This window comes from Haliotis rubra, unplaced genomic scaffold (assembly GCF_003918875.1).
Source record: "Haliotis rubra isolate DU_JTF1 unplaced genomic scaffold, ASM391887v1 Scf40, whole genome shotgun sequence".
Taxonomy (NCBI): domain Eukaryota; kingdom Metazoa; phylum Mollusca; class Gastropoda; order Lepetellida; family Haliotidae; genus Haliotis; species Haliotis rubra.
In genome coordinates this window covers 1,362,032-1,378,979 of record NW_025767080.1, presented here as the reverse complement: position 1 = coordinate 1,378,979, position 16,948 = coordinate 1,362,032, and the positions used below count along the sequence as shown (strand labels likewise).

At 38.2% G+C, this 16,948-nt stretch overlaps 1 protein-coding gene across 1 annotated transcript in view; it reads right to left on the bottom strand.

Annotated features, from left to right (window-relative positions):
- Positions 1–16,948, bottom strand: part of LOC124287362 (tetratricopeptide repeat protein 8-like) — a 74,820-nt gene that overhangs the window by 23,988 nt on the left and 33,884 nt on the right. The window contains exons 8-9 of the mRNA XM_046723869.1: positions 8,997–9,168; positions 3,209–3,331 (exon numbers count right to left, since the gene is read on the bottom strand). Of these exons, the coding sequence (XP_046579825.1) occupies positions 3,209–3,331; positions 8,997–9,168 (295 nt within the window). The remainder of the gene's footprint in view (positions 1–3,208; positions 3,332–8,996; positions 9,169–16,948) is intronic.

The following is a 16,948-nucleotide window of genomic DNA, read 5'->3' as shown; positions in this document are numbered from 1 at the left end:
AACTCTTATGGGTAAGTGTTTAAATGTTTGATATAAAAAGACACATATGTAAGATGCCAGTATCACACATAATCATTCCTCCTACTTCTTCAGTTAATCACCAGCATCCTGAGTGTAAACAGCACAGCCAGCAGATAACACTGAAATGTATCACAATGTTCAGGCACAGCAAGCAAAATGTCCTGTGGAAGCCAGCTTGGGTTGATAATCTCCATACACTGTGGCCGAAGGACCTGAGTATGGGAGTGAGCAGGTTGGAGTTTTACACAGACTAACGTCTAGTGTCTAGTCTCTGAAATGAACATATTATTCAGATAAAACAGTTCAAAAATTATAATCTTCAAATATACTGAAGAGGAGTCCAGAGACTTTCTTCATTTTCAGAAGCTTTCCTGTAATCTATACTTGCCACATATTCTAGACTTGCATGGGCTTTCTTCGATATGTTTGTTTCAAGGTTTGTATGACAGACAAGGTGTTTCACCACCATTTCTCCAGGAGCACAGTTGCATACGTTAGGTTCCCTGAGAAAGAATTATCTCTTGACTCTTCCTGAAGTCGATTTAACCAGTTTCATAGTGAAATCGTGAGAAGCAAAATCAATTTTATACTTTAATACTCTGCCAATACATTATCCATTAATGTTATTCCTTGGTGCTTTGGAACTACTTTAGCCTTGAATCCCAATAAATATAGAAATACCACCTACCCACAAAGTGCCATCCAAGATCAGTGAACCCTTCCTAAAGTAAAGTAAACTCCTCATGATGTCAGAACCAAAAGACCTAATCTACATATCTAAACCAACATAATATTTCTGCCAAGTATCGTTTTAAATGTTTTGAAACTAAGCTTCATAAGATTTGATGAGCTATTTCTATTTCCTTAATGTGTTGATTAAATCTTGTTTATCATAAATTTTCTTCCGCATTTGCTGTGAAATTAAGCAGGATATTCTGTAAGCCAGTTCCACAAGACAGCAATTACTGCCACATGACAGGCCTACCGCGGCATCACCACCACAAGATGTAATGCTGCATGACTTCTTCTACATACAAACCCCATTAATTCTTCAACCATGTATTCCCAGGCGGGGAATATACGACCTGAGCATCACTTCGTATCTTCTTCATACATGTATTCTCATTACCAGAGAGAATTTCAAGTAGAAATCAAATGAAGAATTCATCAAAATGCTCCCTTATTGACAAATGTGGAGTCACTTTGGAGTAATGATGGCTCTTGAGATCAATGGGGGCCAATTCCAGTTCAAGTTGATTTTCTTCCCGATGCTAGATGAGAAGTGTGGGTTGTTGGTAATGTTTATTTACACCCTTGGTTGAGACCTGTTGCAGAACAATGCCTGGCTACAGATAAGTTGCTATTGTTTCTAAATGCTGATAGTGCAAGGATAGACTGAACATTCAGGCCTATCAATGTCTAACAAGGTGCTTGGGATATGATCCATTGATATACATAAATCAAAAGAAACCTGTAACAGTATTTGAAATTAGATATACATATTATAAACCAATAGTAAATAATCCACACTTATAATATCTATGTTTTAAGTTTTGTATACTGCATATTGAGGCCTGCAGATATGGTCTATATGACAGATGGGAGCATGTAATAACTGCTGATACAGCACAATATCTGATGAAGAAAGACAAATCATGTAACCTGTATGACCACACTTGTGATAGCTGTTAAGTGTGGCCATCACTGTACAGGAATATTGGATTTCATATCAAGCCTTCCAAGCAGCAAGATTGGAAACTGTTCCCAACATCATATTGGATCTTTGATTGACAAAGATACGGCTTAGGGTTGTCTGGGAACAAGTCTTGCTGCTATAGAAATGACACATTCATCTTTTGCCTTTCTGTTTTCATGCAATGTATTGATTGGCTTGTATACAAGAATCTTAGAAATTGTTTTGAGTGATGGGCTATTGTGACATTGTTGCTTGACAACTTCAGCTACAGTCACGTCTATTATACAACTGTTAGTCTTGCTGCAACCACTGACTGGTTTAAGTGAGGAAGGTCATAAAGTAAACCTTGATGAATGATCACAAGACTTTGCTGTATTCAGTCAATGATGATCCACATATCTGATGCATCCAAGCCAGCCTGTATCATTGGTTGTACTATTGTGTGTGTGTGTCTCACCCTCCTATCTGTCAGATCATGACTCTCTCTATAAGGCTGCCTGTTTCTTTGTATTTCCCAACTCCTAAAGTACAATGCCAATGAATAACAATTATGCAGCTATTTGTCAACTTAAATATATGTCCCACTCACAAACAAACTTTACAAATTTCACACATTCTATCAGAAGAATATCCAAAGAAGGAAAGTTACCCTCTGTCTTACAAGCTCCGAGGCCGTGATTATGTGAACACATGCTCTTTTGGATTCCTAACCGTTGATATTGCTAATTAAAGTTTTCTACTCTATTATTTTCATTTTCTTTCATCCATCTTCTGCCTCAAAAGTTGAATATTGTGACGAGAAGCACACAATATACCGCAGATGGCCCTAATTGTCAGTGTGCACCATGTGTCATTTGGATATTTACCTTGTAACTGTGACCACATCCTGTAATTTACAGCTATATTTACTCTAATACACGCAATTACAAACAAGCCGCCCTATGTGAACTAGCTTCAAGTGCACCATTGCTAACACAGGACATGCTGGTGGTGGTGCATCAAGAGATCCTGGTCCCATTATCACAGTGTGCTGGTGGTCAGTGCTGTCGTGAAGACACCAGTAGTTCTTCATGTCCTCATACTGGACAAGCAACATGACATCCTCAACATGACATGATGGCATCTTCAACATGACATGACATCTTCAACATGACACAATGACATCTTCAACATGACATGACATCTTCAACATGACACAATGACATCCTCAACATGACATCTTCATCATGACATGACATCTTTAACATGATATATGACATCCTCAGTATGACATGACATCTTCAACATGACATGACATCCTAACATGACATGATGGCATCTTCAACATGACACAATGACATCTTCGACATGAGGACACAATGATATCCTCATGGTTAAGACACCATAACACCGTCAAATTGAGGACACCCTGACATATGTAGCATTAGGACACCACATATCTTCAACATTAGAACAAAATGACACCTTGAACACCATGTCATCAGTACCTACCTGCTCTATGTGTCCACGTCGGAGTTCCAGAACACCCAGGTTGTTGTAAGCCTCAGCATGGTCATTGTTGCTGGCGAGAGCCATCCGGAAACACTGGTAGGCCAGGTTCATGTCACCGATACCCTGCAATACACGTATACAGGATAGTTCAGAGCTACAAATAACTTTTTGGGTCATTGAGTTATGAACTCGCTTGTGTTCATCTCAATTGGGTATCCTAAGTTACGTTTGAGTAACCAAATATATTGTACCCACCTCAATCCTACTCAATTGGGTATTTTGCCATTTTCCATAAATTTGTATTAAAAAAATAAAGTTTAAATGTTGGTTTACATGTTTGCTATTCATATTTGATTTGTAATATGAGAAACGATAAGAAATACTGCAAGTAGCCAAGTTCACGTGTTGAAATAAAACATCTCAATATACCTCAGTTATTTTATCTAACCACTGGTACGCAAGCTAAAATGTGACATTTATGTGTGTACGCATGTAAGATCAAACTTATTGAGTACTTTCAAAACTTCAAGCATACTTGTACACAATAGACTTAATAGGAATTGAGTTTTCATATAAATATTTGCATAATTTACGCAAATACGCAGCTTATCTGTACCTCTGATAGTTCATGTCAGAGTTACCGTGTCATACACACATGCAGTATAGTTCATGTCACGGATACCCTGTCATACACAGATACAGTACAGTTCATGCCACTGATACCCTGTCATACACACATACAGTATAGTTCATGTCACCGATACCCTGTCATACACACATACAGTATAGTTCATGTCATCAGTACCCTGTCATACACATACAGTATATTCATGTCACCGATACCCTGTTATACACACATACAGTATAGTTCATGTCACCGATACCCTGTCATACACACATACAGTATAGTTCATGTCATCAGTACCCTGTCATACACATACAGTATATTCATGTCACCGATACCCTGTTATACACACATACAGTATAGTTCATGTCACCGATACCCTGTCATACACACATACAGTATAGTTCATGTCATTGATACCCTGTCATACATACATACAGTATAGTTCATGTCATCAGTACCCTGTCATACACATACAGTATATTCATGTGACCGATACCCTGTTATACACACATACAGTATAGTTCATGTCATTGATACCCTGTCATACATACATACAGTATAGTTCATGTCATCAGTACCCTGTCATACACATACAGTATAGTTCATGTCACCGATACCCTGTCATACACACATACAGTATAGTTCATGTCATTGATACCCTGTCATACATACATACAGTATAGTTCATGTCATCAGTACCCTGTCATACCCATACAGTATATTCATGTCACCGATACCCTGTTATACACACATACAGTATAGTTCATGTCACCGATACCCTGTCATACACACATACAGTATAGTTCATGTCATTGATACCCTGTCATACACACATACAGTATAGTTCATGTCATCAGTACCCTGTCAAATACATACATTAAAATCATGTCACCGATACCCTGCCATACACACATACAGTATAGTTTATGTCATCAGTACCCTGTCATACACACATACAGTATAGTTCATGTCACCGATACCCTGTCATACACACATACAGTATAGTCGTGTCATCAGTACCATGTCATACACACATACAGTATAGTTCATGTCACCGATACAATGTCATACACACATAGTATGATACAGTATAGTTTGTGTCATCAGTACCTCGTCATACACATACAGTATATTCATGTCACTGATACCCTGTCATACACACATACAGTATAGTTCATGTCACTGATACCCTGTCATACACACATACAGTATAGTTCATGTCACTGATACCCTGTCATACACACATACAGTATAACTGACAGGATGGCAATGTACTGGGTCTGTGTCACCAATAACATGAAATTGTGAAAGTTTATTTGTCCTCTTGTGACCCTTGCACTTCTAACATATGCCAACAGAATTCTTCCAAGGCCATATGGAAGAAGTCCATAGTATGACACCCTCTGATATCACTAACCATTGCAGCTTCATGGTGCTATTAACATATCTTCTCTCAGAGAAGGTGATGCTCTTATAGATTGGCTAACTGAATAAGATCTTTATAATACAACAAGCCAAATTCCATGTCCTGGACAAGTTTAGGTCATACTATGGTCCTTCAAGATATTCAAAGTTTGAAACATGATGATTTATGATAGGGCTTTTTATTCCAAACATAAGTTCAGATTACCATGTGTAATTGTCTCGTACACTAAGCCAAAACAACAGTGAGACGTAGTAATAAACAAGTATTGTCACTAAGGTCACATAATCCCCCGCCGCAAATTATCAAATCTTTCTTATAAAGTAATGAAAGTTTAAGATGAAGTTAAATGTCAACAAAAACATGAACAGTCAACCTCTCTTGATATGTTGATCTTTAGTTGTTCAAACACACACATATTTTCCAGACTGACTTTGACCTTGACATGAATGTCATAGTGTATGAAATATGCAAAAATAGTACTAAAGAAATCGCTTATTGAAAAACATTCAAGGGAAGTCTTGAAAGTCTATGAAGAAAATCCAGCGCACTGTTCTTGATATATCTGGTTGACAATTCAGGTTAACATGCTGAAATCTTCAAAGTGTCATCGTGACCCTGAAAATTATGTGAAGGTCACCAAAATTGACTGGGCACTGGGCCTTCCCTAGATAATGCTTGGTGTCAAAAATGAAGAAAATCCAGTGAACGGTTCTTGAGATAGCGTAACATGCAGGTTAACATGCTGAAATCTTCAAAATGTCGCCATGACCTTGACAATTATGTGAAGGTCACTAAAATCGACTGGGCCCTGCGCCTTCCCAAGATAAAGCTTGGTGTTGAAGATGAAGAAAATTCAGGGAACGGTTCTTGAGATAGCGTAACATGCAGGTTAACATGCTGAAATCTTCAAAGTGTAGCCATGACCTTGAAAATTATGTGAAGGTCACCAAAATCGACTGGGCCCTGCGCCTTCCCTAGATAAAGCTTTGTATTGAATATGAAGAAAATCCAGTTAATGGTTCTTGAGATAGCTTAACATGCAGATAAAATGTTAAAGCCCCCTTGTGACCTTGAAATGAAGGCCAAGGTCACCAAACCTGACTTGGAACTTTCTTATACTGTGATGACTGACGGACTGACTGACTGAGTTTGGTTTTACGCCGCTTTTAGCAATATTCCAGCAACATCACGGCATTGTGCCCATGTGGGGATTCGAACCCGGGTCTTCGGCGTGACGAGCCAACGTTTTAACCATTAGGCTACCCCACCGCCCCTATATATACTGTGATGAACCTAGGTACCAAATATGAAAAGAATCTAGTAAACGGTTCTTAAGATATTCCAATTCGCTAAACGCACGGCAGGGAGAATAATAATGTGTCCATTTATATAGCGCCAAATTCCACGCTATGCTCATAGCGCTAACAATCAATAAGGCATTTATGAAGTCCATTGATATAGAACATTTTGTAGAGAAAGGTTAAGAGATGACACTTAAAGTTTTCAAGGGTTGGAGACAGCTTAAGTTCATCAGGGAGGGAATTCCATTTGACCGATGCCATGTTCTAGTAAGACTTGTATCCAAATGATTTGAGGTTTCACTTTAGTACACAGTACAGATAAGAGGAGGATGAATGCAGAGTTCTTGTTGGCATGTAAGGAGAGGGGAGTTCTTGAAGATAAATCGGTGCGCTACCATCATTGGACTGATAAGCAAGTTTAAGGATCTTGTAGTCAATGTACATACATTTCATCACTTATGATTCGGTTATGATCATACCAGTGATTCGGTTATGATCATACCAGTGATTCGGTTATGATCATACCAGTGATTTGATTATGATCATACCAGTGATTCGGTTATGATCATACCAGTGATTCGGTTATGATCATACCAGTGATTCAGTTATGATCATACCAATGATTCCGTTATGATTATACCAATGATTCGGTTAAGATTATACCAGTGATTCGGTTAAGAGATATCTCAACAGATAGAGCTGAAAATAATTTTAATGCAATGAAGAAATTGTACCTGAAAGTATTATTTCACCAGAAAATATATTCAGATTTCTTCTGGTTTGCAGATTCTGCTACAAAACACCATCATTTGTATATTACAAGAGCATTTAAAAAAATTGTCTGTAGAGAATATATACTGGTTGATCTTTGACACAAGTAATCATCACCTTTATACAAAATTGCTTGTATTAGAAGACAATATAACATGAACATCATCATGAACACATCACGTTAATCAGATTATCATCCATTTGATCTCCCATCCTCAAGGTCTAGGTATACCCCTCTACCACAGTGATCAATTACAACAGTCAATGACAGCTTCAGCCGGATGGCCTTTAGGACTGCTGTTACGGTGGACGATGTCTGAGTGGCAGTCATCACTGATCTCAGAGTGTGGACAACGGGGATGAAGTCAAGACCTGCCGTCAACCTATACATTACACCTCGTAATTACACGTTATTGATCAGGGGTCAGGCTTCTGCCCTGTGGTTAGTAAAGTTCAGGGTTGTTGATGTCTTGTATATTTCATTGCATGTCAATAACCTGTATAATTCATTGCAGGTCAATAACCTGTATATTTCATGTGTTGTTGATTACTTGTATATTTCATGGGTTGTTGACAACATTTCATTTTCATATTACATGTCACACGTCAGTCCTGTTCCCATGGAATTCCCTTCATTTTGTCATCACAAATGAAGTAATATCAATATCTAATTAATTTTCATATTTCATTACATTTCAAAATGGAGAAAGTTATAAATTCATTTTTATATTTCAAAACCCTAAATTGTATTGAAATATTCACTTTAAAAACTTCCACTAAATTATTAGTAAGACTATTGTGCTTGTTTGTTTAACAATGATATCTGATAACATGTTTGATAATCAGCATGGACACTTACTAAGTACTGAAATGTGGGATCCGGTCTTTTCTCCATCCCATACAATACCCCCACCCAAATATATCTGGCCTGAAATATACAGACTTCACTGGGATGGATTATGTGTGAATCATTTGCTTGTCCTAAAATATCATCTGCTGAGATTCCATGTACCTATCTCCTACACAAGACTTTAAATTTCTGACAGTTTGCCTTAATATTCCCCTTGACTATTGAATTTATCTTGATTTCCTTCCAAATGAGCACATAGGACACAATATTATGTGTCCATGAAACTCATTACAGTACGTAAACACACATTTCAAAGATCGTAAATCATGTTTATTTCACAGAGGGTAATGACAGGTCAAGACTGGTCAATAACCATGTGATACGCATCACAGACCAATCACATTACCTGGAGTGTCATATCACCACCTGTAATAGACGCTCTGTCAAGGCGGTTGATGTGTGAAATAGACGAGGTATATTGTACATAAACACCACCCTAGCTGTGATAACTTACACTGTCAGGGGGATATAAATCAGTTAATGATTTCTCAGTCATGATACAGCATGGTTGGTAAACATCTCCAGTACCCAGCAGGGTCATGTCCCCTAAGTAAGTTTGTTTAAAGTTACTAGGTCTAGGTTTTAAACATCTGAAAACGCCATATACATATGAATAATGCAACAAATTTAAGTTTACAAAAAAAATATCATTAGTGACTTTTTTATAACATTTGCAAATTTTAGTTTAACGTCTATTAAATGAGAAACAAATTTGTCCAGCAATAGTGTTTAACTGATTACAATTGTCTTACCAGTGCCACATGACCGATGTTGAACCAAATATCCCCAAGTGTCTGGTCATCAGCCAATGAGAGTGCTCGTTCAAAACATGTGAGTGTCATGTCATACTGCTGGGCATAGAAGCAGCACAACCCCAGATTGTTGTAGAGTTCCGCGTTGAATACCCCCATCTGTAGTAACCGTCTGGAAACAAATGGGTAGATTTTAGTAACATGGAACAACATCTGCAGTAACCGTCTGGAAACAAATGGGTAGATTTCAGTAACATGGAACAACATCTGCAGTAACCGTCTGGAAACAAATGGGTAGATTTCAGTAACATGGAACAACATCTGCAGTAACCGTCTGGAAACAAATGGGTGAATTTCAGTAACATGGAACAACATCTGCAGTAACCGTCTGGAAACAAATGGGTAGATTTCAGTAACATGGAACAACATCTGCAGTAACCGTCTGGAAACAAATGGGTAGATTTCAGTAACATGGAACAACATCTGCAGTAACCGTCTGGAAACAAATGGGTAGATTTCAGTAACATGGAACAACATCTGCAGTAACCGTCTGGAAACAAATGGGTAGATTTCAGTAACATGGAACAACATCTGCAGTAACCGTCTGGAAACAAATGGGTAGATTTCAGTAACATGGAACAACATCTGCAGTAACCGTCTGGAAACAAATGGGTAGATTTCAGTAACATGGAACAACATCTGCAGTAACCGTCTGGAAACAAATGGGTAGATTTCAGTAACATGGAACAACATCTGCAGTAACCGTCTGGAAACAAATGGGTAGATTTCAGTAACATGGAACAACATCTGCAGTAACCGTCTGGAAACAAATGGGTAGATTTCAGTAACATGGAACAACATCTGCAGTAACCGTCTGGAAACAAATGGGTAGATTTCAGTAACATGGAACAACATCTGCAGTAACCGTCTGGAAACAAATGGGTAGATTTCAGTAACATGGAACAACATCTGCAGTAACCGTCTGGAAACAAATGGGTAGATTTCAGTAACATGGAACAACATCTGCAGTAACCGTCTGGAAACAAATGGGTAGATTTCAGTAACATGGAACAACATCTGCAGTAACCGTCTGGAAACAAATGGGTAGATTTCAGAAACATGGAACAACATCTGCAGTAACCGTCTGGAAACAAATGGGTAGATTTCAGTAACATGGAACAACATCTGCAGTAACCGTCTGGAAACAAATGGGTAGATTTCAGTAACATGGAACAACATCTGCAGTAACCGTCTGGAAACAAATGGGTAGATTTCAGGTAACATGGAACAACATCTGCAGTAACCGTCTGGAAACAAATGGGTAGATTTCAGTAACATGGAACAACATCTGCAGTAACCGTCTGGAAACAAATGGGTAGATTTCAGTAACATGGAACAACATCTGCAGTAACCGTCTGGAAACAAATGGGTAGATTTCAGTAACATGGAACAACATCTGCAGTAACCGTCTGGAAACAAATGGGTAGATTTCAGTAACATGGAACAACATCTGCAGTAACCGTCTGGAAACAAATGGGTAGATTTCAGTAACATGGAACAACATCTGCAGTAACCGTCTGGAAACAAATGGGTAGATTTCAGTAACATGGAACAACATCTGCAGTAACCGTCTGGAAACAAATGGGTAGATTTCAGTAACCTGGAACAACATCTGCAGTAACCGTCTGGAAACAAATGGGTAGATTTCAGTAACATGGAACAACATCTGCAGTAACCGTCTGGAAACAAATGGGTAGATTTCAGTAACATGGAACAACATCTGCAGTAACCGTCTGGAAACAAATGGGTAGATTTCAGTAACATGGAACAACATCTGCAGTAACCGTCTGGAAACAAATGGGTAGATTTCAGTAACATGGAACAACATCTGCAGTAACCGTCTGGAAACAAATGGGTAGATTTCAGTAACATGGAACAACATCTGCAGTAACCGTCTGGAAACAAATGGGTAGATTTCAGTAACCTGGAACAACATCTGCAGTAACCGTCTGGAAACAAATGGGTAGATTTCAGTAACATGGAACAACATCTGCAGTAACCGTCTGGAAACAAATGGGTAGATTTCAGAAACATGGAACAACATCTGCAGTAACCGTCTGGAAACAAATGGGTGAATTTCAGTAACATGGAACAACATCTGCAGTAACCGTCTGGAAACAAATGGGTAGATTTCAGTAACATGGAACAACATCTGCAGTAACCGTCTGGAAACAAATGGGTAGATTTCAGTAACATGGAACAACATCTGCAGTAACCGTCTGGAAACAAATGGGTGGAGATTTCAGTAACATGGAACAACATCTGCAGTAACCGTCTGGAAACAAATGGGTGAATTTCAGTAACATGGAACAACATCTGCAGTAACCGTCTGGAAACAAATGGGTAGATTTCAGTAACATGGAACAACATCTGCAGTAACCGTCTGGAAACAAATGGGTAGATTTCAGTAACATGGAACAACATCTGCAGTAACCGTCTGGAAACAAATGGGTAGATTTCAGAAACATGGAACAACATCTGCAGTAACCGTCTGGAAACAAATGGGTAGATTTCAGTAACATGGAACAACATCTGCAGTAACCGTCTGGAAACAAATGGGTAGATTTCAGTAACATGGAACAACATCTGCAGTAACCGTCTGGAAACAAATGGGTAGATTTCAGTAACATGGAACAACATCTGCAGTAACCGTCTGGAAACAAATGGGTAGATTTCAGTAACATGGAACAACATCTGATAGTGTCCAAAAACATATCATGTAAGTTCCTCCAATGCCAAGTCACATCTCTTTTATTAAAAGTCATGCCCTTAGGCCATTGTAAACTTGTCTAAAAGTTTCATATAATTAAACAAAATGGTAGGCATGACTTGGTGTCCTCCCATAAGAACTACATCCCATAAGAACTACAGCTTAAAACAACACATGTTATGGTCCAGTGCACAGATTAACTACATGCTGTCAGCCGCATCTGCTTAATGGATTTGCACAAAACAAATAAAACATATATAATGTTTTAGCTGCGGCAGTTCATGTTGGTTTTGATAGTAAATAGTTTGCCTTCACAAAATGTAAATTTGCAGTCTTCAGTTATGATTGAACAAGTTCCGTATCGAGGTGCTTGACATTTTGTTACACTGACTGATAAACCGTTTTTCATAGCATTACTTTTATACAAAATTGGAAGATTTGCTTTTATAATGGGCATAATTGTACAGTTATTAGGACTGTAGGTATTAACAAATGGAAGAATGTCCATCTCTGTATTTGTTTCTTGTTTTCATGGGACTCTTGGGACTTTTACTGCTTTATGAACAGCATTTTCAACTCCCTAAGAAGATATGTGTTATATATCTATTACATATTACCTATTGTCACTAACTGTAACGTCATACGTATGATGCAGCATAGCTACTACCGTTATGCGTCACCTATGACGACACTTAGTTTTCATTGTACACATGAAGAGCCGTTGAACAGCGAAAAGATTTTGTGCAGATAAAGTCTGGAGTTTCGTTTGTATTTCACCTTTACTTCTATATACCTTTACCTTTACTCTAATATACTAAGCTTGGCTTGTTTGTTTCTATCATATGAATACAAGAACATTCACTAACTAAAGCATACCCTTCTCTCTTGTCCTTTACTTTCTGGTTATTACCTTTACAACAACATAATTACTGGTCAATAGGATTTTAAGCATGTAGTTCTTCTGGGAGAGCTGATGGGCTGTGCTCATTACATGCCATGGGGGTGCCTCTACTCAGATAATGAATCCCTAATTAATCCCTGTAGTTAATTTGGGATGTAGTTCAAATGGGATGTAGTTCTTATGGGAGTAAACCGTTTATCTCACTGCATTGTTTGTACATACTTAATTATACCTCCTTCTTCCCTTGTATATACTCAATTTACATATCTGGCTTCCTGTACATCTATATATATACTGTACTGTTCACTCTCACCATTATCCACCTGAAGAAGGGGCAAGAACTAGCCCAGAAACGTTGTGAAAAATAAATCAAGAAGTTGTTATCCATAAGATTTGTCTTGTATTTATCTCTGTTAAGTTATTCATTCTTGTCTCTTGGCAGTGGTTATCATTAACTACTACTCAATACATGTTTTTCAAGTTGTAATTTGTTAAAGACTAGTTTTTTTAATCTCTTAATTGATTTTTTGTGCTAGATTGTAAATACAGAAATCATTTGTGACAGGATCAAAGAAATACTATCTCCCTGAAATCTGCGCCATCAAACAAAAAACTTCTCATTTTGGTGACCAATTATCTCTTTCAAATGTCATAGTCATTGAAATATTTACTACACAACTAGTTCTGGCAACATGATCCTGGCAGCCTCAGGCGGATCTACTTAAAGCAGGTGTAATTTTCTATACCTGACATGTCAGACTGACACAAATACAACCAATTTTCTTTAACTTTTGCCCTTTATTCATAGAGATGTGAGCATATTTACTTTGTCAGCAGATATGCACAAAAACGTTTATATCCCGATCAGGAGATAATAGCACTGAATCCACAATCTCGCTGTCAATCTGTATTATTATCCCCACCACTGATCTTAATGTCAGGAATCTCAACAGTGTATTGATTGGAGTTATGTAATGTCTGCACGACATGCTAGTTCCCTTCAAATTTTTATGCATGCTCAGAGATAAACAGAAAGGATCTTATCGATTTATAATAATGCCTCGTCCAGGATGAAAGCTGTCTCCTCACGAATTCTTTTGGTGTTCCTGATGACAGAAATGGCACCATCGATCACCCATGATGCAACTGTCTATCCGGTCATTATGGTCACACATGCTTCATGGATCGAGTCTCACGTGGCCCAAGATGTAAAGTGTGGTTACATCATGGGGATCAATGACCTCTTCTCCTCCACGATTGGACTGAGATTGATGTTCATTGGATTTGGGATCAGATTTTGTGAGGCATAATAAACCTGACACCTTGTGTAGGCTTTGTTCCTGAAGTTAACCCTTCATAGTCTTAGCTTTGTTCCTGAAGCTAACCTTTCATAGTCTTTAGCTTTGTTCCTGAAGTTAACTTTTCATAGTCTTAGCTTTTTACCTGAAGTTAACCTTTCATAGTCTTAGCTTTGTTCCTGAAGTGAACCTTTCACAGTCTTTAGCTTTGTTCCTGAAGTTAACCTTTCATAGTCTTTAGCTTTGTTCCTGAAGTTAACCTTTCATAGTCCTTAGCTTTGTTCCTGAAGTTAACCTTTCATAGTCTTAGCTTTGTTCCTGAAGTTAACCTTTCATAGTCCTTGGCTTTGTTCCTGAAGTTAACCTTTCATAGTCTTTAGCTTTGTTCCTGAAGTTAACCTTTCATAGTCTTAGCTTTGTTCCTGAAGTTAACCTTTCACAGTCTTTAGCTTTGTTCCTGAAGTTAACCTTTCATAGTCCTTGGCTTTGTTCCTGAAGTTAACCTTTCATAGTCTTTAGCTTTGTTCCTGAAGTTAACCCTTCATAGTCCTTAGCTTTGTTCCTGAAGTTAACCTTTCATAGTCCTTAGCTTTGCTCATGATGTGTACCCTTCATAATACTTGACTTCGTTCATGAAGTTAACCTTAATAACGCTTGCATTATTCATGATGGTACCGTTCATTATCCTAAGTTTGGTCTGTTAAGTTAAACCTTCATAGAGCTTTCTTTGTCCATGCTGTTAACTGTTCAATGTCCTTAGCTTTGCTCATGAATTTAACACTTTATAGTACTTGTCTGTTCATGACATTAACCCTTCATAGTCCTTAGCTTTGTTCATTACATTAACCCTTTACAGTCCTCAGCTTTGTTCATGACATTAACCCTCCATTGTCCTTAGCTTTGTTCATGACATTAACCCTCCATTGTCCTTAGCTTTGTTCATGACATTCACCCTCCATTGTCCTTAGCTTTGTTCATGACCTTAACCCTCCATTGTCCTTAGCTTTGTTCATGACATTTACCCTCCATTGTCCTTAGCTTTGTTCATGACATTAACCCTCCATTGTCCTTATTTGTTCATGTCCCTTAGCTTTGTTCATGTCATTAACCCTCCATTTGTTTTGTTTATTACATTAACCCTCCATAGTCCTTAGCTTTGTTCATTACATTAACCCTCCATTGTCCTTAGCTTTGTTCATGTCATTAACCCTCCATTGTCCTTAGCTTTGTTCATTACATTAACCCTCCATTGTCCTTAGCTTTGTTCATGACATTAACCCTCCATAGTCCTTAGCTTTGTTCACGACCTTAACCCTCCATTGTCCTTAGCTTTGTTCATGAAGTAAACCCTATATAGTCCTCAGCTTTGTTCATAAAGTAAACCCTATGTAGTCGTTAGCTTTTTTCCTGAAGTTAACCTTTCATGATCCTTATAGTTTTGTTCATGAAGTTAACCCTTCATAGTCTATATCTCTGTTCATGAAGTTAATCCTTTTGTGCTTGCTTTGTTCATGAAATGAACCCTTCATAGTCCTTGGCTTTGAGCATGATGTTAACCCAGCATAGTGCCAGATTTGCTCATAATATTAACCCTTTATACTCCTTGCTAACATGAACACTACACCAACAAGATGACAAAAGTCACCAATATCCCTTGACACTGAATGAGGGTCAGAATTAATTGTTATTTTCCTTCAATGATACTGGTCTCACTAAACCTTGTTAACTTCCAAACTCTGCCCTTTGAATATGCCTACAGCATCACCCCAAACTGAAGTACATGAATGTGTATGACATATATCCGGTTGTATCCAGTCCACCAATCCAACATGCCGTTAGGTCGACAGGGAGTACAATAGCAACATAATGGTTTTGTTTATTATTAAACATCATATTCAGCATGTTTCAGACTATCTGACAGTGGTCCGCAAATAATCAACTTGCTTGAAAATGAACAAAACTATGTCCAGAAGTCTTGATAAGAAAAAGGCATCAATCCTGGGCCTTGTTCCACCAGGCAAACAGTCCCATTCTTCAAAACAGACCATTGATAGTCAGAGTGTTAGGGTCACTTAGTTACTAGTGCGCATGCAAAATGTAAAAAAACATGCTGTTGTCTTGAAAATGTTGGAGATATGAAACAATTTTTTTAATACAATTTGTGCCATGTGTAAAATTGAAAAACATATACTAAAATGATATACCAGAGAAGCAATGATACTACAGATTCTGACAAAATGCCTAGACTCCAGGCAAGACAGCTTGTCTACTACGCTTAAACATCAGCAAAAAAGACACATCCTTTTGTGATATACTAGAAGATACTTAAACAAACATTAAACCCTATGAACATGATAGCGCGCTTGGCTGTAGTTAGGGTGAAACCAGAATGAATCAATTGCAGTACCTCTGACCTATCCCGCTGCCAGCATCCTACAGACTTCCTGGTGTCCTGACATCACAACAGACGAGGATCGTGCATCATCTGTCACGCATCGCAATCAGCATCCAGACACTCTGCCGATAACACGCACACCACCACCAAAATGACCTACAGGTTGTTATGTAATATAATGAATTGTCAAAAACAAATCCTGTGTTTGATGTGAAAGTCTTGCTCGAGGGCATGTCTCTGTGTTTACAACAGACAAAACACAATCACTGTCACCACGACCATCTCAGGTGACATAGACATGGCACTGCAGCCGGTGACTGCAGATATAGTTGACGTGTGTAGGGAGTTGTCAGAACTGAGAAACAAGTGTTCGCCAAGAGGATGTGTGGTACAGAATACTTCCATGTTACATCTGTCATCTTATAAAAGATCAAGTTCTATCTCTTCTTTACAATCCAGCTGCCAACATTTGTTGTCTAATGGAAATCCCATACCAGCTCCTTTGGTGACAGAACCACCTCAACAGCTGGTCCAGTACTTTGGAATTCACTTCAATACAACCTCAAAAACAATTAGGAACTGTCAGAC